This window comes from Rhipicephalus microplus, chromosome 6 (genome assembly GCF_043290135.1).
Source record: "Rhipicephalus microplus isolate Deutch F79 chromosome 6, USDA_Rmic, whole genome shotgun sequence".
NCBI lineage: Eukaryota > Metazoa > Arthropoda > Arachnida > Ixodida > Ixodidae > Rhipicephalus > Rhipicephalus microplus.
This window is the reverse complement of record NC_134705.1, coordinates 35401787-35424240: the sequence shown is the minus strand read 5'-3', so window position 1 is coordinate 35424240 and position 22454 is coordinate 35401787. Positions and strand designations below refer to the sequence as shown.

The 22454-nt window shown below is 44.4% G+C and overlaps 1 protein-coding gene across 1 annotated transcript in view; it reads right to left on the bottom strand.

The window, feature by feature from the left end:
• LOC119185740 (cystatin-2) overlaps positions 1–7560 on the bottom strand; it is a 59137-nt gene extending 51577 nt beyond the window's left edge. The window contains exon 1 of the mRNA XM_037434630.2: positions 7283–7560. Within this exon, the coding sequence (XP_037290527.1) occupies positions 7283–7483 (201 nt within the window). The 5' untranslated portion in view covers positions 7484–7560. The remainder of the gene's footprint in view (positions 1–7282) is intronic.
• Positions 7561–22454: the final 14894 nt, after the last annotated feature.

The following is a 22454-nucleotide window of genomic DNA, read 5'->3' as shown; positions in this document are numbered from 1 at the left end:
GTTGTTCATCACCTATTACCTGCGGTACATACCCACTTCAGGCGTAATTGTTCCACGTCGTGAGCTAATGCACGAAACATGAAATTTATTGCAGGTTTTTAACGGATACCACGTTTCTCCGAAGGATGTCGAAGGATCGCATAATGAATGCCAGCCTACTTCACAAAAATACGGAAAATTTATGGCGTACTGGGTACCCAGCAAGTGTGCTTCTTGCATTTACCTAAAGAATGTTTAAAAATGCTGTGAAAGGCCGCTTATTGAGCATTTGCTGTGACTGTGATGCGCATTCCGCACCAGCCTGGCATCATTAAAGTAATCATTATTTTAGTAATAATAACTATATTAATATTATTAACTGGACTTTTGCGCCATAAAACCACGATATGAATATGAGAGACGCCGTAGTGGCGGCTGGAGGGCTGTGGAAATGTGGAACACCGGGTGTTCTTCAACCCTTTCAGCCCTGAATTTTTTAATGACAGAAATTTTCATTTCTTCTTCATTTGGAGTTATTACACTTTGAAGAGCATGAAAATAATTTTTAGGGGCAAAGCTCCTTAATGGGCCACTCACCAGGCCCCATACCAAGTTTCAGGTAAACAGTGGAAGTTGTTGGATGTCTGATGAGGACAATTTTGTCACACAAAATTTTTGAATCGGTTCATCACGAATGGAGAAAACAGGTTTTTTGAAGCGGCGCGGAACGAGGATGAGAGGGGGCGGGCTCGACACCCTTGCCGCTGCTCCACGTAGCATTTGCAAGTCAAATCGCTTCCCCACCTTCTCCAGCATCTGACCAAGAGTCCACGTGCGCATGACGTGCCCAAATAAGCCCACCGAGCACGCAGCGGCATTGCTTTGTTGACCAGCGTTATTTTGTGGTGTTCTGCCTGTTTCTGCAGGATGGTTTGGAAACGCTGGCTTAGGCGTGGTAGAATAGATGGGCACAATGATTGCGCGAATGCGTAGGAGCGTTCCACGGCTTCTCTGAGACTCCACCATCGCACCTTTCCCTCTTGAGCTAAATAAAGTTTTTCTCCTTCTCCTCCTCCTGCTCCACGGCAGTTGTCTGCTCGATGCGCTGACCGCGGGGACACGAACGCATGCGAAACGCTGGCACATTAACCCCGCATCTCGTTGAGAAAAAATGGAAAAACGACGCTCATATTCCCTTATTGCGTCTTATTATTTATCTAGAGTTTTATTTATCTTTTCAAGCAACAATTACATAAACTACGCATGCCGTGTTAAAAAATTTTCGCCATGTGACGTGCTCCTGTTTGCAACGTAAGAGCAGAGTCGTCTACGTAGAGAACCAACGTTTCTGCATTCCCGTGTACGTAGGGCCATTCATACGACCACGTCATGCCCTCATTCTCTGGGCGCGTGCCGGCAGAGGAAAGGAGAGCAGCGTTCATCTTAAAGTTTGACCCGTTTCCGCGGGGCGTAGCGTTGGAAATTTTGGCAGACGCGATCATGAACGCCTCGTATACGCATTGTGCTTGCCAGCCCAAAATTCTCAAACCTGGTGAGTTGCCCTTTAAGGCATGGGTCTGTCCATGCTCCTTTGTCGTACGTAGCCACTGGTGGCGCATACCCGCTCTGGAACGGGTATGTGCAACAGGGAATGCGAAATGGGAGATGGCGGTACTAAGTTAACGCACGGATGGACGCATGAACGGACGGACAGACAGGCTACCAGATGTACGGATGGATGGATGGACGCGCGGAGTGGGTATGTGCGACAAGGTATGCGAGATGGCGTTACTTGGAGCGTTCATTAGATGGACGCACAGATGGACACATTGACGGATGGACAGACAGATTAGCAGACAGATGGATGGATGGATGAATGGATGCATGGATGGACGCGTGTACGGGTGGAAGGATGGACGCATGAATGGACGGACGGACGGATGAACGTACGCACAGAGGGACGAACGCGCGGACAAACGAACGGACGCACGGATGGTCGCGCGGACGCACGGAAGCAAGAACGAACGAATGGACAGGCTGAAGGCCTTTTCGCCCCACCCATCATCATTCCCTCCATAGACATGCTGTGATTTTTTAGAACCCCTTCAGTATACAAGAAAAATGCCTTCATGTCCTATATATAGGACACCAGGGCTTAGTTGTTATGAAGTGAAGTATGGTAAATTTAAGTACTTATATTTATTTTTATTACGTTAGTGCAAGTTATCATTGGGAAACTAACATACAGCAATCACGTTTTAGCTGCAGAGCCTAAACTTCCCAATAGCAAGTGTTTGTGCTCTTAATACAAAGCTCTTCATTGCAATTGAATGGCCATCGTCTAATTATTGAACGCTTTGGAAGAAACAACACCATAAAAGATAGCGGAAACCTGCTTTGCAGCTCCAGAATTAATTCCTACCACATTTAAAAAGGCAAGCTGATCGAAGTGCACTTCAAGTTCACTGTCGTCATTTTTTATCTTTCTCACGCACCATTACTAAATTTCATAAAACGGTTAAAATGCAATACTTACTATTTCGCTATTAGACACCCCTTACACAATAACTAAGTGATTTGGTCAGGTTTCTCGACTACAATAACAAGACATTGGGAGCTGTTACAAGAGATACACATCTGGATTAGCCGGAAAACGTTCAGAGGTCTGATTGACTGATTTATATGTAATGTTTAACGACCCAAAACTAGCCTATGGCTATGAGAGATGCTGTAGCGGAGAACTCCGGAAATTTCTACCACCAAGGGGTTCTTTACGTGCACCCAAATTGGAGCGCACGGGCCTACAGCATTTTCGCCTCCACCAAAATTACAGCCGCCGCAGCCGGAATTTGATCCCACGACCTGCGGGTCAGCAGCCGAGTATACCTTGGCCACTAGACCACCGCAGGCGTCCATTCAGGCATCTGACAGCCCCTGAGCCTTGACGTTCTATATTTAGGACATGAAGATCGACCACTGCTGCAAGTGATACGTTAGTGTTATGGAATATCCACTTTGCAAATAGCAAGTTAATCGTCTTAGAAATAACTTGAAAAAATACGATAGCTACTTATATAACAGTTAACCAGTAAGGTGTCATTAATCATTTAGTTCTGGTGAGTGTCCTTGTTATCGCATTTTGCTATGTGATTTTCCACTTCGCAGAGGTCGAAAGCAGGCGACGACCAGAAAACAACTACCTATGCTTGCGCAGGTGCATTGCACATAGTTCACACACGTTTTTCAATTTGTGATTTAATTATGAATATAGGAACCACGCAACCTGAAAGTAGTTAGAGCATAACCATGCAAGCAAAAATCAAGAATAAAAATGAGCGCTGGCTTTGGTTGCGCTGTCCGTACATTGAGTTATGTCCTACCAACGCGCTTAAGTTTCCACACGTCATGACTAAATTTTGTCACGTTCAGCAGCAAAAGTTCTTCATTTGCTTTTTATAGGACGCCAGGGCCTAAAAGGTTAACGTGCACTGACATCGTACAGTACGCGGATTCTACCAATTCGCCTTCATCGAAACGCAACCACCACGTCCGGATCGAACCCGTGATTTTCGGGTTGGCAGCCGAGCACCTTATCCACTGAAGTGGACTTCGTGTCGTTTTTTTTAAGTCAGATATTTCGTCCATTCAATATACTATGCTCCGCACCTCGTTGTATGAACCTATGCTGTTTCTGCACAATCTAATGACGTTGCGGCATTATCGTATTGTTCTCGCACAATATACCGAAACACGCCAAAAGCTCAGACGTTAACAATGTGGCTACACAAACTAGGCTGTGCGTGTCCAAGACACGCTACATGACCACTTGGAGCGGTGACGGAGCCACGACAAAAGTAGTCGTTTTTGTAGCGATTCTGTGCGACGACATTCCCCGCAAGCCTTTCATTTCAGTGGACTGTGGGAGCTTTCAAGGATGGTTGGCCTACTTTTTAAGGTTGTGATCACTGTTGCAATAAGTTATAGGTATTGTCACAAGCATGTTCTTCGGCAGAGTTTCAGCAAGAGACGCGCGAAGGCAAGTAGAACATTTGCAGCACAAAAAACAGGAGTGCGAGAGCGCGAAACATGAACGTCGTCCTTATCTGGCGTCTATACAATATAAATTTATTACATCAATACATCACCGAAACACGCGGTAATTTTCACTCCGCTAATTCGAACTTACAGTCACCTAAAACTGACGTCCTCGTACCTGTATAGTCCTGTGTATTTCTCTGAAGTAAACTACCAATATGTCGAGGTGACATCTCTGGATTCTGCCTGCACTGTGCGGCACACAATGCCAAATATTTCTAAGGCCAACCGAGTAATGGAAAGTCCGCTTCATTAGAACATTTTATAGCCCCTTTCGAGTTCAAACTAAGAACATTTTACTCTCTTACATTTATTGCAGTGAAGTAACAGCAAATCAAATGTGCTTTTACAGTGTACCCGGTGCGAGCCCGTGCAGGAATCGATAGACGCTTTCGAAATTGCAAAGTAAGCTTTTCTGCTATGCAGTTTGAACAAGTAATGGTGGCTAGTTCCTTACTGCCTTATCTAGCGCGGTTAGCTTGCGCAATGGCGTCCAACACGTAGTTCGGCTCGCTTGATATAAACGCTCATAATTGACAAGCTCCAGCACGATTAACCAGAACCGTGTCTCTAATCGAAAGATGACTGGGACCGCCATTACTTGGGCAAAGCTTCATCATCAGCGTGACTACGCCCACAGCAGGGCAAAGGCCTATCCCATGTTACGCAGGCAACTCGGTCCTGTGCTTGCTGCTGCCACATCATACCCGCAAGCTTCCTTATCTCAATAGCACTTTGACTTGGGCAAGTTGGTACATATTTCGATAGGCTTCAGAGCGATTTAGAGGAAGACCAGGGAGACACACAGAACACAGCGCTCGTCTGTGTTTCTCCTTCGTCTTCGCCAAAATCGTGCTGAAGCCTATTCATGTCATCTGCCCACTTGACTTTCTGTCTCCACTCAGCCAGTTGCTTTCTCTTGGAATCCAGTCATTTAACCTTTGTGACGAGCGGTTGTCCTGCCTATGCACTAAGTGTCCAGCCCATGTTCAAATGTGCTTTCTGATTTCTCACTATGACATCCTTAATCCTTGTTTGTTTCCAGACCAACTCTGCCCTCTTATTGTCTTTTAAGGTTGCACCTATCATTTTTCTTTCCATCTCTCGCTGCCTTGTCCAAATTTAGGGTGAACCCTCTTTGTAAGCCTCCATGTTTCTGCTTCATCGGTAAGTACCGTCCAGATGCAGTTGTTAAATACCTACCTCTAGAGAGATAGTGACAATCTACTAGTCATGATTTAAAAATGTTTGCCAAATGTGCTTCACCCCGTTCTTATTCATCCAGTTACTTCAGTGTTGCGGTTCGCATCAGCGGTTAATACCTGTCCTAAGTAGACGTACTCTTTTGCAACATTCTGACGCTTGGGCAAATATGCAGTGCTAGAAAGCACACTTACGAATTACAAAAAGGCCCATTCTGCAATACTAGCGAGCCTGAAATACAAAGTGACAGCATTCGGGCAGCTTCGGATGAAGAGGAGAGCCTTTTTTATCAGTGCTGACTATTACAGCACAATTTGAATTTTCTTGTACTCTATTTCTTGGGATAACAACTATATATGTGAACTTCTCACCTCAATTAAATATCAGGCGTTTTTTTTAAAGAGCCAAATGCACAGACATAATTCAGGCTAAATTTCACGGGAACGAAAAGCACGCCTAAGTATATTCAATTCTCTTACAGTTTTAATCAAAATGGGGCAATTACTTATTGTACCATAAACCCAAACCGCAGTGTCTAATCAAAATGAGCCAAGTACTACAACTATTTCAATAAAACTGAGTCACATTCAATAAATGATCACTACGCCTAAAATAGTGACCAAGACAACCAATATGATCACGCCCAAAATGTTTCATTTGTGCCCTAGTGTCGTTGTTATCGTGTTCACATTCCACAATTAGGTTTTCGAAGGGTGAGATGGCACTTCCTGGAGCGCGTGATATTCAATGACCGAACATAACTAGGTTTCAAAAATAAAAGGCTGACTTTTCTACTTATTTTTGTTTCTTACTGATTCTTTTTGAATTCAGCGCTACAATATCGTGCCCTCCATTTGCTCTAACACAATAAATTTGAAACAAAATACCCATAAAACGAAGATATTGCGCATTTATGTATTCCCCGAAGAAGGTGTCCGAAACAGCAAGGCTTAAAACAAATTTGAACACTTTTTAAGGCCTTCAATAGATGCCAATAACAATAAAACACTGATTACAGTTCAGAATAGTGCGTTTGTTCCAGGAAGGTCCTGTCGCTCTTTAAGTATAGTATTCGCCATTACGCCCATGCGACGAAGCACCGACGGATGCTCAAGGATGACGTTAATTCTATCGCAAAGCATTGCTACTTCTTACATTGGAATCACTTTACACTTTATTCTGAGCTAATTCATCCCTGAATGGAAAGGCGCAATATATATCCTCCAAATGCAAATTTTTCTCTTTCATACTGACAATACTGGGCCATGTGGGTTTCAGCCACAATGCATATTTGTGGTATTTAGAGCGAGTATCATACTCGCAAAAAGTAGTTCGAGCAGGCCCGACCATTTTGTCAGTACAAAAAAGTGCGTTTTTCTTAGTTTTAGTAAAAGTGAATCTGGCTCTTTTAGAAAAAAAACGCCTAATATTACGCATGCTCTGTTGTACCACTAACCAATATCTTTCACAAAGCATAAGAGAAAAGCTGTAGTGCCGTGCGGTTATCGCGACAATGTAAATATCATGCCCCATGGAGCTTCGCTAAACTTTACGTATTCATACAATGTACTGTCTTTCCTTAATGCGCACATTGCCTTTATACTGCCATTTCGCATTTGCTCGAAAAGCAGGCTATGTTCGATAAGCCTGCAGGGTAAATATTTGAAGTCCTGCAGTAACGCTTCGTACATTTTTACATTATGCTTGCTGAATTCTACGACACAGCTTTATTGTACCGTGTGTCTGGTAGCATGTAATTTTGTATGCTGTCTATAACCTTTTATAACATATATCTACAATAACTGATGCAAACTAACAATTACATTACAGCATACCAAGAATTCAAAAACTGGGATGAACTCATTCAAATATAAGGAACGATTGTTGTGGCTTTGTGAATCGCTTACAAGAGATGTATAAACAAATTAAATGTACTCCGCTTGTGCTGCATAAAAGTTACATTAATAGCGTTTTCGAATTGCATATTTCAAAGCATATTGCTTACCTGAGTCTCCACTTTGGTTAATTTGAGAACCGTGTCGTATTTCTGCAGCCCCTCTACACGCTGAGCGACAACGAAGTGGGCGAGTTCCTTATACTTAGGGCTCGACGAGGGTTCTTTTGTCGACCAACCTCCAGGAATCGCTAAGGAAACAGCGATGAGTGCTGTTACGAGAAGTGCAATGCTAACTGCCATACGAGCCATGGTTACTCTGCGCAAAGCTTCAAATTCGTAGGCAACAACCGTGCGTGTTTCTGCCAGTGGCAGCTCTGTTGTGGGCACAGAGACTTCTTCCTTTTTATCATCAGCCGGGACTTACCAGGCTTTGTCAATACCTCGATAATACAACGACAAGGCCACGATCAGAGAGGTGATAAGCCGACCGGAAGAGAGATATGAACATAAAAGCAAAAACAAAAGGCAAACGCAGCGATATCAAGATAAGGCAAAACTGGTGATATTGCCAGGTGATACGAGGAACAGCCGCAGCTTTCTACGTCGAGTTCACGGCTGTTGAATTTCGATGCAGTTTTTGGAGTTACTGTGTAATATGAACGCTCGTAGTAAATTTTATCGTACCCTAGTAAGGGTGTAATCATGCAGTCAAAATAATCGAGGTATACACGAGAAACTTGAGTACACTGTAAATTACCAAAAACACTGAGAAGATATTGCTGAACATAGATTTTGAAAGCTACTCAGAGCGCCACAATCTAGCGGTACCGATTTTTTTTAGTAAGATGGCCTTTCTTTGTGGCCGTTTACCTTATTATGAATTATTGTTATTGACTTATGCTGTGGTATTACAGCGTTAAAAGGGGAGATGGTGAAAAGTTGACATATCATGGTAAGTACATTATCAGGAAGCATTTGGGAAGATTCTAGTAAAAACTTTTGGTATAAAACAAGTTTCTCTGCAGCGACGAGCTGCAGAGAAAGGTTTCATGTCTGTGGTGCACGCAACACGTGATGTTCTGTTTAGCGCGAACTGTGTCTAAGGCAGCTCAAGTGCGAATTATAACATTATTACCTCACTTACTTTAGCAATAGTTTCAGGAATGATTATAACTATTCATGAATTGTATTAGTCCCTAAATTTAAATTCGTGAGTTTTTTTTTTGCTATTCACATTGCAAGTGCGGTTGCCATGGTTACGAATCAAGCTGCCACCAGGATTTTTGCAGTGCTATAAGCTAATCACTTGACTTGTTGCTGAGCAAAATATGGGCTAATCAATTTGTAAAATGCAATTCTTCTACAGGGTTCAATTTCTGGTGTTTCAGCGGGTGCTGTAAACTATACGTTTACTATGAGTTACGCAGTGCCGTACGTCGGCATGCAGCGTAGCATGTCTACGCCTCCGGTGCCCTTGGCTCACAATGCTTCCCAGCAGCTTTATTACAAGCATGCGGAAAGCCATGAAATCAGGCACCAATAAAGCTGCGAACATAATAACGTGATTGGAACCCTGCCAGTAGATAGGTAGCAGTGGACACATCCTTTGTTTTATACTCATTCGCTATCTTTTACGGGTCACGGGATTGATTTGACGAGACATACTGTTTTTGCTGTACTGCATTGGAGCACGTGCTGTACTCTCGTAGCAGATACGCAGCAGTTGTTGAACACCTGCAAGCACATTATCGAGTTTTGTATGGTGTTGTTGAGTGCTCAGCACTGAGACATTCCAGCATGACGTCTTACTATGAGCAATGCCCTTCGTTTTCTCAATTGAACTTTGAACTTTATTATGAATAAACAACATACAGTAAAGAAAAACATGTTAGCAACATCTGGATCCTTAGCAGAATGCTAGTATGGATCCATGCAATTATAACATACATTAATTAGAGGCAGGAGAAAGAGTTGTATAATGAACGACATTTTAGTTTAAGATGCAGATTGTTTTGATAAACATATCACTTATACACAGATACCGAACACATTGAAGAGGAAAAATCCAACTTATACACTACACTTTGAACACGTTTTTGGTTTGCATACTTAATGTAATACATCTAATATTTCTGTACATCTGGTAATAGCATTCCTGGTCAGCATACAAAACATTAGTTTAAAATCATGTCACTTTTCATCATTTCACGAAACTTATCAGTAGTCTAATAGAGCTCTTTGTAATGACGTTTGAGCATTAATGTGAAAGCATTATGTTGTTTCACTTCCACTGGTAGGTTATTCCACAATGACGTTCCAACACTATAAAGTCGTCTTTTGCCATAAACATTTTTAACCAGTGGTTTTAGGAAGTTACCACAATGACGGGCTCTTGTTTGCAATTGTGAGGGAATAAAAAGGGAGCGGTGAAGAGGGATATTGCATGTTAGAGACTTGTACACCATTATTGTTGTTTTATAATGTATTACTAGTTGTAGAGGCATTACCTGGTACTGTCGAAAGAGTGGTTTAGATGAGGCCATATAGTTTGCGTTTGATATAAATCGGATAGCACGTTTTTGCAGGACTATAAGTGGCTTTAGGTATGAATCGTATGTATGGCCCCAAGACTAAATACAATATGAGAGTTGGCTGTGAAATAGGGCAAAATATATTGTTCTTAAAGTTTCCGCATCGAAGTACTGGCGACATTTGAACAGAGTATAGCAGACTGTCGCGAGTTTTTCGCAGAGAGAGTCTATATGCATTTTCCAGCTAAAATGATGATCCAACACAATTCCAAGGTATGTTAAGCTACTTACTCTTTCTATTGTTTCGCCCTCAGCCTGAAGCACACACGAATACAAAGCAATAACTTTGTATGGGGAATGAATTACCATATATTTTGTTTTACTTACGTTTAAAGCCAATTTATTGGCTTGAAAACAATCACAGATTTGTTTCAATTCTTTGTTTGCCATGCTTAAGGCTCCATCGATGGACTCGTGTGCGCAAATGAGAGCAGTGTCATCAGCGTACATGACTGGGGGGAAGTTATGTAATATTGAAGGGAAGTCATTCATGTACAGAGAGAATAAAATAGGTCCCAATACCGATCCCTGCGGTACTCCCGATGTAATGGGCAAAAATCCTGAATTAGTGTTACAAAAATGAACCGTTTGTTGTCGGTTCGTAAGGTAGCTTCTAAAAAATTCCAGACTTCCCCCTCGTATGCCATACCGTTCTAATTTGTTGAGTAGTATATCATGATGTACGGTGTCGAAAGCTTTTCTAACGTCAATGAAGACACCAATCACTATCATGTTGTTGTTTAGGTAGGAATTGACCCTATCTGAAAGAAATAGCACTGCAGTGGAAGTGGATCGATTGCTCCGAAAGCCATGTTGGTTATTTGTTAGTGCAGACTCTCGATCGAGAAAATTTAGAAGCCGTTTCGAGATAAGTTTTTCGAACACTATATTTATGGAACTTAATACAGGTATGGGGCGGTAGTTTTCGGGAAGGCTACGGTCTCCATTTTTGTGAATTGGAACAACCTTTGCGATTTTTAGCAAATCTGGGTAAGTTGACGTGTGAACTGCGTGATTAAAAATTTTTGCTAGAGGGGTACATAGAATGTCTATGAAGTTTTTAAGTATGAATGGTGATATCTCATCACACCCCGCACTATGTTTGCATGGCATAGCTTTAACGAGAGCTACGATTTCCGCAGGAGTTATGTCGATGTATCCAAAGGAATTGACAACTCTATCCGGAACCGTATCGACTAACACATCACGGCAGGAATTCGCAATTTCTTTACCAATGTTACAAAAGAACTGAGTAAAAGTCGATACCGAAAATTCTGCTGATATTCCCATTATATCTGTATCAGCCATAACGTATTGATTAGGAATAGGTTTTATAACAGAGTTTATAATTTTCCACGTTATCTTTGAATTTCACGAGTTTTTTGTAATTAGCTCGGAATAATATTGTTTTTTACGATTACGGGTAAGCTGCGTTACCATGTTGCGGGCCACCCGAACTTTTTCTTCATAGTAGAAGTTTTTTTCTTTACCAATTGTAAAATATGCTTGGTCATTCAAGGACAAATTGGCTCTTCGTGATACCTTTTTTTTTGTACGGGATTTTGGATTGTGTAATCGCTTCCCTTATCTTATCACTTAGTGCGGCATATTGCTGATGAGAGTCACCAGAGTCTAGTGTACTGTCATCAATTTCTAATAAGCGTTGTTTTAAACTGCAAAGATTAATCCTATTGCGGTACATCGTGGGTGTGTTCCTAATATTTTCAGATAAGGGAAAGAAAATGGCGGTTGGATAATGATCTGAGATGACTGTATGATAGATGTTGCACTGACTGGTTGTAGGGTCGAAATTGCAAAGTATATGGTCAATTGAAATTGATGAATTACGAGTTGCCCTGGTGGGTCTTGTAATTACATTATGGAAGCCATAAGAGTTCACAAGATGGAAGTACTCATTGTTTTCATTTTTCAAGGAGTCAATGTTAAAGTCACCACATATGATTATTTGTGAGTTGATGCTGGTAAAATATGCTAGTAATGCCTCGAAATGTTGCATGAAAGTTTGCATGTTTTGGTTCGGAGCACGATAGATAACAGCAATAAAAATGGAGGTTGAATTCACAACAAGAAAGTCAAATTCCTGGAGATAAGAGTAAGAAAACTGAGGGACGAGTTCGCATTGGATGTTTGCTCTCTTAAATAGGCCAATGCCTCCTCCTCGTGCGCGAGAATTTCTAGCAATAGAAGTGAATGAATAACCTGGGATATTCTGGACTTCACCTGATTTAATCCAGCTCTCCGAAACAGCTATGAAATTGAATCGAAAAGAATTCACCTCTAGAAAAGAGCATAGTGCGTCAATATTTCTGTTCAGGCTGCGCACGTTGCATTGCATCAGAGAACAAATAGAAGTTTCACCGTTATCACTCGATAATTGATTCGTAGCCACCGTCGTGGGCGTTAGCAGATCTTCAAAAGATCTTCCTCAGTTTTAATATGTAGAACGCTTGAATTATCTGCTTTCCTTGCAAGAATTTTCCCGTTTGCAACCCAGGTATACTTCATTTTTTCTCCTTTTTGCGTGCAGTAGCGTTACCAAGAAGCACCTTGTTTTCAATGCACAGATGTTCATTGATATAGACTGTTTCATTTCCTTCATGCCCAAAGTCTGACGGAACAAGCCTATGCCTTTTAGCAGCTTTCAAAACGTTATCTCGCACTGAGCGAGATACAAACTTTACGACCACGTTTGGCCTTTCCCTGTCCTTGCTCGTTACCCGGTGAATTACGGCTACATCTGCGCATGTCAGTGGAACATCTAGTTTCTTGGCAACTTCGACAATTGCATCAGCTAGTTTTTCATTAGGCTTCCTGGGAAGGCTTTTGATTTCAAGGTTCTGTTGACGACTGTATTGCTTAATTTCAAGAAGCTCAGTCCGCGTTTTTTGTAGCTGCTCTTTTAGGTAACCGTTTTCTTCCTTAAGTGTCGTTTGTTCATGTTTCACTCTCTCTAGTGTCGCTTTAAATTCTTCTAACTGTGTGTTCATAAATGACACTGAATTGTTGATTTCTTGTATATCTGCATACACTTTCGAGCTGAATGTGTCAAACTTACTACTTAGTTCCGCCAACATCTTAGCAACTTCTTTGACTGTCGTCATTTCTATAAAATGCACACACCGCAGGGCAGCCCAGACACTAAACTAACTAGAGTTAATGTGCAATGCACGTACCTGCAATAGCGATGACCAAAATCTTAGCCATTGCTGGCGATGCACATGTGCCTGGGCTGCCCGCAGTTATGCCGAGATCCAGTAACGACCTGCTTATATAACCAGGTGCTGGCCAGACGGTGTCGCTCTTGTCGCTTCGGCGCTGCTGCTTAGTGCTTGCTGCGTCGTCGTATCTTGCGTAGATGCCGGCTCGATCAGCTTCCGCAAGGATCCATGAGGTAGACGATTATGCCTTATGATTATGGTGACCCAAATCTTAGCCAGTACAGGCGAAGCACACGTGCCTGGGCTGCCCGCAGTTATCATTGGTGTATAATGTGCCGCACAATGACATTTGTTCGTCTCAAGCATATATTGCTAGGAAAATTTCTCAGGCATGAACACTTCGAAAGCATTTAGATGTGACTTCACAGTATAGTAATACTGTGCATGGTCACAAAGACAAAAAAATAAATCGTAAGCAATTCGTAAAAGTTTCCAATATTTAACATGAGAACCTGCATCTTTCATTTGAACCACACACTGTTTGCACGTGGATCCCAGGTACGTTTTTAGTTTTGCCTGCTTGCGCCTCAGATGAGCTACTTCGAAACATGACATAGTTTGAGAAAGAAGTGAACTAATAAGACTAACTAGTGCGAGTAGAGCAAAGACATCAGTCAGTCTGTGTCACGTTACTTACGTAAATCACTGCTCCCATAACACGCGCGTATGTTTGTGTGGAATTATATCCGTTCATTTATACAACATGGAAGATGTTGAAGCAGGACTGATAGTTGGGCTAGTTGGTGATACATTAGGGGCAGTAACAGCGCACAAAATTGCGAGGCGAAGAGAAGAGACAAACATACATGACAGGTAGATTGTATACATCTACCTGTCAGGAAATGGGAAGATGTACATAAAATAAAAGGAAACAATGAAAGTTAATACTTGTTCTAATTGGACCTGGAGAAAGCAACATCACGCGTTCTTGCGTCCGTACACATGTCTCACAGTTCGACTTTAGTTTTCGTAAGTTTGTTTGCCCCATAAAAATCTTTCACCACGAAGGCGCCGAGTGGGCGTAATTTTGTTCACGGAACAGAAATCTCTTTACAGCGCGTGCCTATCAGTGTGAGCGAAATTCGCTGCCGCACGGACATCGATCAACACCCGTTTTAGCAGCAATATGTCTTGTTAAATTATGTTTTCATGTTAAGCTAATGAATCACTATTGCTTGTTCCCTCACAAAAGGTGGGGAAAAGGATGCTCAGATCACGAGATCAGAGAATACATACGCTTTCATGTCCTCGTCAGAGAGTGTTATCATGCCTTTCGCGAGTAGCCATACTGGTGTTCGGGTGGCTTTCTAAGCCACATTTCAATAATTTTAATACCACCACTACGTGCTTTTCTCATGAGCACATGTGCAGTGTTTTCGTTGTGGCTTGCAGTGCACTGGAAAATTCTGCTCAAGTCATCGCGTTCTATAAAGCACTAATAAAAATAATAAAAATACCATTATTTGCAACTCCTCAAGCAGTGAGTTTTCAACATGTTGCTTGAAGAAACTAAGACCGCGCCTAACTGGTCTATTCGAGCTGTTCATTCAGCAACATGATATGCGTTGACTTTCTAGCTAGTACAACCTTGCAAAATCACAACCCCTGTATTCAAAACTTGCGCTTTGTATAGTTGCCGTTACTTTCGTGCTTGTGCAACTGATTGTTTCAATAGTTTGCCAGACGACTCTGCCCTATAGTTGATGGTTATCCAAACAGAAGTGGTTGCATGATGTTTTCAGACCGGGCACGAGGTACGTATCAAGCTATATAGATAGAGATGCCGCCGGTTGCTAAAAAAGATATGTAACTTATTTGTAAACGCAGTGGGGCTTCCAGGCAGTCCTTCTTAAACATGTGAAAACCCGAAATTCACAAACCTCCAGAGAAAGATGGAAGCTAGAAGGCATGAAACTTTTTGTGAACACGGGGTGCTGCTGCAGCCATCTCTTTGACAAGCGGTTGCCGATACCGCTGGTCAAAAGGGGGTCTTGATAAGAAGAGAGGATCATTTGTCGAAACGATTACTCCAGTGACATTAACACCTCCTGTTCACAATTTTTTTCCGGTGTGGTTAAGCGCACGAAAACTAAGCTAACACTATAAGTTTTAACAATTTCAGATTTGACACTGAGCGTTTCAGAGCCTATTGAAGAGGTCGTTTGCCAGAGGCTCAGCATCTAATCCTTTTTAACATTGTCAGGAGAGTACATTCATACCGAAATTCAATGACCGTGCAGTTTAATGCAGACGCAGACATGAATGAGCACTTTTAGAGGCTGAAACCTGGCATATACAAATTAGGAAAAACATATGCGCGAGTCAGCATGCATTTCTCTTACAAAAAGAATGATAATATTGACGGAGATTTTACGTCCCATGATTACGAGAGACGTCGTGGCGGAAGGCCCTGAAAATTCCGGCCATCTAGTCTTCTTTAGGACATCACACAGTGCACGGCACTCTGACATTACGCGTTCATTGCATTTAAACTGCTGCGGCCAGTACCGAGACCCCACCGTTCAAGTCAGCAACCGAGCACTGTAACCACTCATTCCATTACACTTATGTGAACAAGAAAGCTCCGCCGCGGTGGTCCAGAGGCTAAGGTTCTCGGCTGCTGACCCGCAGGTCGCGGGATCAAATCCCAGCTGCGGCGGCTGCATTTCCGATGGAGGTGGAAATGCTGTAGGCCCGTGTGCTCAGATTTGGGCGCATGTTGAAGAACCCCAAGTGGTGGAGATTTCCGGCGTCCTCCAATACAGCGTCTCTCATAATCATATGACGGTTTTGGGACGTTAAAGCGCACATATTTATGTGAACAAGAAATTGAATGCATAAACAGTGATCTCTAGCGTAAAACCTCGCATGGACAGCTAAAGCCACGTGCCTGTGCGGGCTCATACAAATTTAGTATACTTTCTATTCAACAACCTTTCCTTTTAGAGTCAGCGTTTTTTTTTTCTTGTTACCTTCTGGTATACGCTCATGTTTCCGGCATTTACTTGCTCTTATGAACGTTTAACAACACGCTAAGAACGTTGTCTTTCCAAGGCCATGTTCACTGCATAAGGGTTTTACCTGTCCCTCACGGGAAAAATTTTCTTTGAAGTGACGTATGGCGCAGACATTCTTTTAGTACTCCATATCGTTTCTGTAATATAAATAAGACCAAATTAAATTGGTCGAAGACAGCACAAATTATGTTGTGTCTTCGCGGTTTCTGTGTGTGTGTGCGCGCGCACCTGTTGACGCCTCAGCTGGCCGCCTGCACCACATCGGACTTTTGCTACTACCACGTGCGCATCGTTATCTGGCTAACACTACGCTGCCTATAAGTACGTTATACACTTTTGAATAAACGTTCTTTTCATTCTGCTGACTACGTTGACACATTGCTGGTCCGGCGCTGCTATGCGCACACCATGGCTATGCTACAGTGGCGACGAGGATGTTCACCACCCATGCAGTGAAAGACGACCCTGAACCTGACACTACGAAAATCGAGCAACGAAGGCGATCATGGCTCACCACCAGCTTCCGGACTTCGAAGAGAGCAAAGATAAGTGGACGCCATACCTTATCAAAGTCTAAGCATACTTTGAAGCGAATGCCATTGAAGACTCGACTAAGAAAAGAGCATTGCTGGTTGCTGCCTTAAGCACGCACACGATACAAGTGCTGGCAGGGAAGGTGGCTCCACGCAAGCGGAATGCGCTGACTTATGAAGTCGTGGCAGTGTTGAGTGAGCACTACGACCCCAAGCGACACGAAATCACAGAAAGTTACAGGTTTTTCAGTCGGTGTCAAGCGGAGCGTAAGCCCATTAATGAATTCCTGGTTGACATTCGCCGAATAGCTGATAATTGCAATTTTGGCAGTGCATTAAATCGCATGCTACGAGATCGCATTGTGTGTGGTGTCCGGTCAAGTGCACTACAGAAGCAGCTACTTGCGAAGCGGGAATTAACATTAGATGACGCTGAAGCGATGGTCCTTTCAGCTGAAGCTGCAGATAGTGGCGTGAAAAACATGAACGGATCTGGATTGACACCAGGGTTAAAAGTACAAGCGTATCAGCAGAAAACACCGCAGGACGAGAGACCGAGGGCTACACGTCAAGAATGCTCAAGGTGCGGTAGTGCAAAGCACAATGAGAGCGGTTGCACCTGGTCTAACGCTCGCTGTTATCGCTGTGGAGGACTCGGTCACCTTGCGAGGAAATGCCGAAGCCGCGGTCCTCACGAGCAAGGAACAGCAAGCAGGGCACAAACCAAACATTCTCACGGGGACGGAAGGTTCGACAGACGACGAACACGAAGCAGCGCACATCTGGGCCTTGGCCTCGGAACGGAAGAGTTGTCTGGTGCCACCAATTCGCCGAACGTTCTCTTGGTGTGGTGTGCAGCTTACCATGGAAGTTGATACTGGGTCGCCCGTTTGTGTTATCCCACGTCAACTGTACGAGAACCACCGCGACCAATGACCGAAACTGAGACCATCCAGTGTGAAATTATCCTGCTACACAGGACAACTGCCAGTGCTTGGGGAGCTTGCGCTCAGTGTTTCTCATAAGGGAGTGACGGCGGAGTGTGCGCTGACCGTGTTAGACTGTGCGGGACCAAGCCTCTGTGGTCGAGATTCAATTCAGCTGCTGAACGCCGCTGGTGCTCCGGTGGTTCGCGTTGCAGGAGACTCTGAGCCCACAGAACAAACGGGCAAGTCCAGTGTGAATAGCATATTCAACGACTTCAACGACGTGTTTTCCGAGGAACTGGGGCTCATCACAGGCCCTCCGGTCAGTCTGCACCTAAAAGAAGGCGCCGTACCTAAGTTCTGTAAGTCCAGACCCATTCCATATGCGCTACGCGACCGCGTGTCACTTGAACTTGATCGGTTAGTGTCCTTAGGCGTGTTGTCACCGGTGGCACACTCGGAATGGGCGTCACCTATAGTCGTAGTTCTTAAGAAAGACGGCGCAGTGAGAACCTGCGGTGATTTCAAGGCCACAGTGAATCCCGCATGCGCCACTGAACAATATCCCTTGCCTATCAATGAAGATATGTTTGCGCAACTACACGATGGGGATTGTTTCAGCACACTGGATTTACGGGACGCATACAATCAAGTGGCACTGGATGAGTCGGCAAAGAAAATTTGCGTCATTAACACACCAAAAGGGCTCTTTTGCTACAACCAACTGCCTTTCGGAATAGCCTCTGCACCCGCGATATTCCAAAGAAAAATGAATGAGGTTCTAGCTGGTCTGGTAGGTGCACAAGCTTACCTTGACGACGTGCTCCTTTCTGAAAAATCAAGCGACAGTGGTGAAAGGCTGAAAAACGTTTTGGAGCGGTTTCGAGAGAGAGGCGTAAAGTTGAGACACGAAAAGTGCAAGCTGCGCAGCCCAGCAGTTACCTATCTCGGGCATCGCATCGAACGAGATGGGCTTCATCCGACAGAGAAAAACCTCGATGCTATCATGCAGGCGCAGAGCCCCCGTAATGTCAGTGAACTGCGGTCTTTTTTGGGAATGATCACGTTCTACGCGAGGTTTCTGCCTAACATGTCGACCACACTTTTTCCTTTGTATCAGTTGCTGGAAAAGAATGCGCGCTGGCACTGGGAACAGCCTCAAGAGCTTGCGTTTAAGGTTGCTAAGCAAAGCCTCAAAGCAGCCAAGGTTCTCGTCCATTTCGACCCTTCGAAGGAACTAAAACTTGAGTGCGACGCGTCACCATACGGAGTGGGCGCGGTCTTGTTTCACACGATAGGAAACGTCCACAGGCCGATCGGCTTTCGCTCGCGTACGTTAACACAGGCGGAGCGCAACTATTCACAGCTCGAGCGAGAGGCACTGGCACTGGTATTTGGCGTAACTAAATTCCGCGACTACCTTCTAGGTCGGGAATTTACCTTGGTGACTGACCACCAACCGTTGCTGGGCCTGTTGAGGTCAGACAGGCAGACGCCCACAATAGCCGCTGCCCGGATCCAACGTTGGACGCTTCAGCTGGGGGCCTACCGGTACCAGCTGCAGTACGCCCCAGGACGACAGATGCTGAATGCTGATGCCTTAAGCCGCCTGCCGCTGCAAACTACGGAAACTGACGAAGACGGTGAGCCACCCGAATATGTACTCTCGCTAAACCAGCTGAACGACGGTGTCGTGACAACGCGTGAGCTGAAGGCTTTCACCGCTTCGGATCCTGTCCTGGCAGAAGTCAAACGGTACATATTACATGGGTGGCCCAGACACGCCAACGGGCTGGCAAGGGACATACTGCCATTTTTTGACCGTAAGCTAGAGCTATCCGTTGCACATGACCTTGTTTATTGGGGCAATAGGGTCATAATACCAGCCGAAGCAAGAGTGCAAGTGCTGCAGCTTTTACATGAGACTCACCAGGGTTCGCCGGCAATGAAATCTGTCGCGCGCTCTTTGTTTTGGTGGCCAGGCCTAGACAGAAATATTGAAGAGGTGTCTACTCAGTGCCAGAACTGTGTTAAAAATTTGCCGATGCCAACCGCAACGCCCGTTGTCAAGTGGCCGGAAACCAGCGAAAGGTGGTCCCGCATTCACATTGACTACGCGGGGCCGATCGGCGGAAAAATGATACTCGTCATAGTTGACGCCCACACGAAATGGCTCGAAGCCGTGCCTCTGTCACATGCTTCAACGGAAACCACCATTAACTGCTTACGTGCCATTTTCAGCAGGTTTGGGGTACCACGCACAATCGTGTCCGACAACGGGACTCAGTTTTCCAGCCATGATTTTGAGGAATTCGTAGCAAACAACAACATAGTGCACCTCCAATCTGCGCCCTACCACCCCCAGTCTAATGGTGCAGCGGAAAGGGCAGTGCGTACTATAAAAGATGGCCTTCGAAAAATGAGGAGAGGAAAGCTAGAGGAGAATCTGATACGCTTGCTGTTTAACTATCGGAGGACGCCACAAAAGTGCGGTAAATCCCCAGCAGAGTTGCTCTTGGGTTACCAAATACGCTCACGGCAGGACGCATGTTTTCCTCCAGCCCTTACAGGATCAAAAGAAGACCAAGAGGACTGGCTGCCGCTACCAGGAAGTGACTTAATCGCCCGCAATTATGGTGCGGGGAGCAAATGGACGCCTGGCAATGTGAAGGCGACGTCTGGAGCGAGAATGGTGACCGTGAACACTCCGGACGGGGTCGTCCAGCGGCATGTTGATCAACTTCGCTCGCGACAGGACTCGCCACCAGTAACAACTGCCACAAGTCCCAGCGAGTCAGACCAAGCAACGGAACCATCGCCTCCGGAAGCGGTAAGCTCGAATGCAGGCATGTCTTCTCGGCTCATCCCTAATGATGCTGGTTCTGCACAACGTGCATCACCGAAGATCACGGTCGTCCCGATGAGTACCGGTGTCGCCCAACAAGCCCTCAGGCGTTAAACAAGAGAACGCAAGACAGTACAACGCTTTCAGTTCTAAGGGGGAAGGAATGTTGTGTCTTCGCGGTTTCTGTGTGTGTGCGCGCGCGCACCTGTTGACGCCTCAGCTGGCCGCCTGCACCACATCGGACTTTTGCTACTACCACGTGCGCATCCTTATCTGGCTAACACTACGCTGCCTATAAATACGTCATACACTTTTGAATAAACGTTATTTTCATTCTGCTGACTACGTTGACACATTGCTGGTCCGGCGCTGCTATGCGCACACCATGGCTATGCTACAGACAGCTAAAGCCACGTGCCTGTGCGGGCTCATACAAATTTAGTGTACTTTCTATTCAACAACCTTTCCTTTTAGAGTCAGCGTTTTTTTTTTCTTATTACCTTCTGGTATACGCTCTAGTTTCCGGCATTTACTTGCTCTTATGAACGTTTAACAACACGCTAAGAACGTTGTCTTTCCAAGGCCATGTTCACTGCATAAGGGTTTTACCTGTCCCTCACGGGAAAATTTTTTTTTGAACTGGCGTATGGCGCAGACATTCTTTTAGTACTCCATATCGTTTTTGTATTATAAATAGGACCAAACTAAATTGGCTTAGTTTTCGATTCCAGAACCCACCTTCTCTGACATTCGCGCCTGTTTTAAAAAATAACATGTTAATTTAAACAGAATATCTCGGAGAGATATCACACCTTTTTCGATGTTTCGTTGCAGTATGTGTCTACGTTATGTCTTTAAGCATACGATTTCTGCGTGAGGCCAGGTATGCATAGATGCCGAAGAGTTCCGCAGCAGCGAATGAACGTTGCTGAAAACGTGATTTTTATTCGAAAAATGGGAACAAATAGCTTGCAACGCCCGAGGATATGAGGAATGTAATGATACTGGGGTCCGCATAACGTCTCAAGAGGTATTAAATTACAGGTTCTTTGTAACGTCCCGCGATGCGGAGTATGACTTTTTTTTTACACTTCCCGCTGGTGTACGTCGATACGCTGAGCGTCTGATATATATAGCGACATGCGTAGCGCCTCAAACAGGACTTGAGATGTTTACATGTTGGCAGCGCTATACGGTGTTTTCGACGTTTCAGCCAAATCTGAGGCCGTAAACTTGCAGTCACATTTCGTTCGGTGCAGAAACAATCATTGCCCCAATTTTCTCTATAATTCTCCGTCCTTTGTGCGCATAGGCCTGCGCAGGGTTTCCCGTCCAGGGAGGAGGGGGGCAGACGGTTCATCTCAACACCCCTTCCTCCCTATTAAAGACATTGTACTGCAAAAAATTTTTGAGAGGTGAGAACAGCCGCTCGCCCCCCCTCCCCCCACTTTCTCAGAAAGTGGTAGCCGGAAACCTAGGTGTGGCTTGACATGGGGCAATGATAACCTTAAAAATGGTGCATCTTGTACGTCTGTTTATAAGAAATAGCGAAGTGTCGATTATGCGCTGTTTAAAAAAAACATTACAAACGAAGCGAAGAAAACACCGCGACAAACGAAAATAGACGAGATGAAGTGAAGCGCTACATTGAACGTATTCATTTTGTGCTTATATATATATATATATATATATATATATATATATATATATATATATATATATATATATATTATGAAGTCTTGGTTTAGAAGACCTTTATTAGGCCCGAGGAACCGGCAGCCGACAGCGGAGATGCACGAACCAATACGTGACAACGATGAGGATGCATAAGCAATACATGATAATGATGATAATGTACAGATGAAGAGGATTGGTATACTAAGTGCCCACACTGATTCCCCCCACGTGAGAGCGGCCAGCCTGGCCGCGGCAAGTCAAGGGGACAAAGAACGTCACATGAAGGGCTTCATACGGGAGACATGGACGACTTCAGTAGTTCGATAACGGCGATCTGCTGGGGCTACAATTGGCGTCACGCGATAATTTACTGGTGAAGTTTCTTCAAGAACTGTGTACGGCCCGATAAATCGTGGCTGGAACTTGTCGCACAAACCAGGTGTGCGAATAGG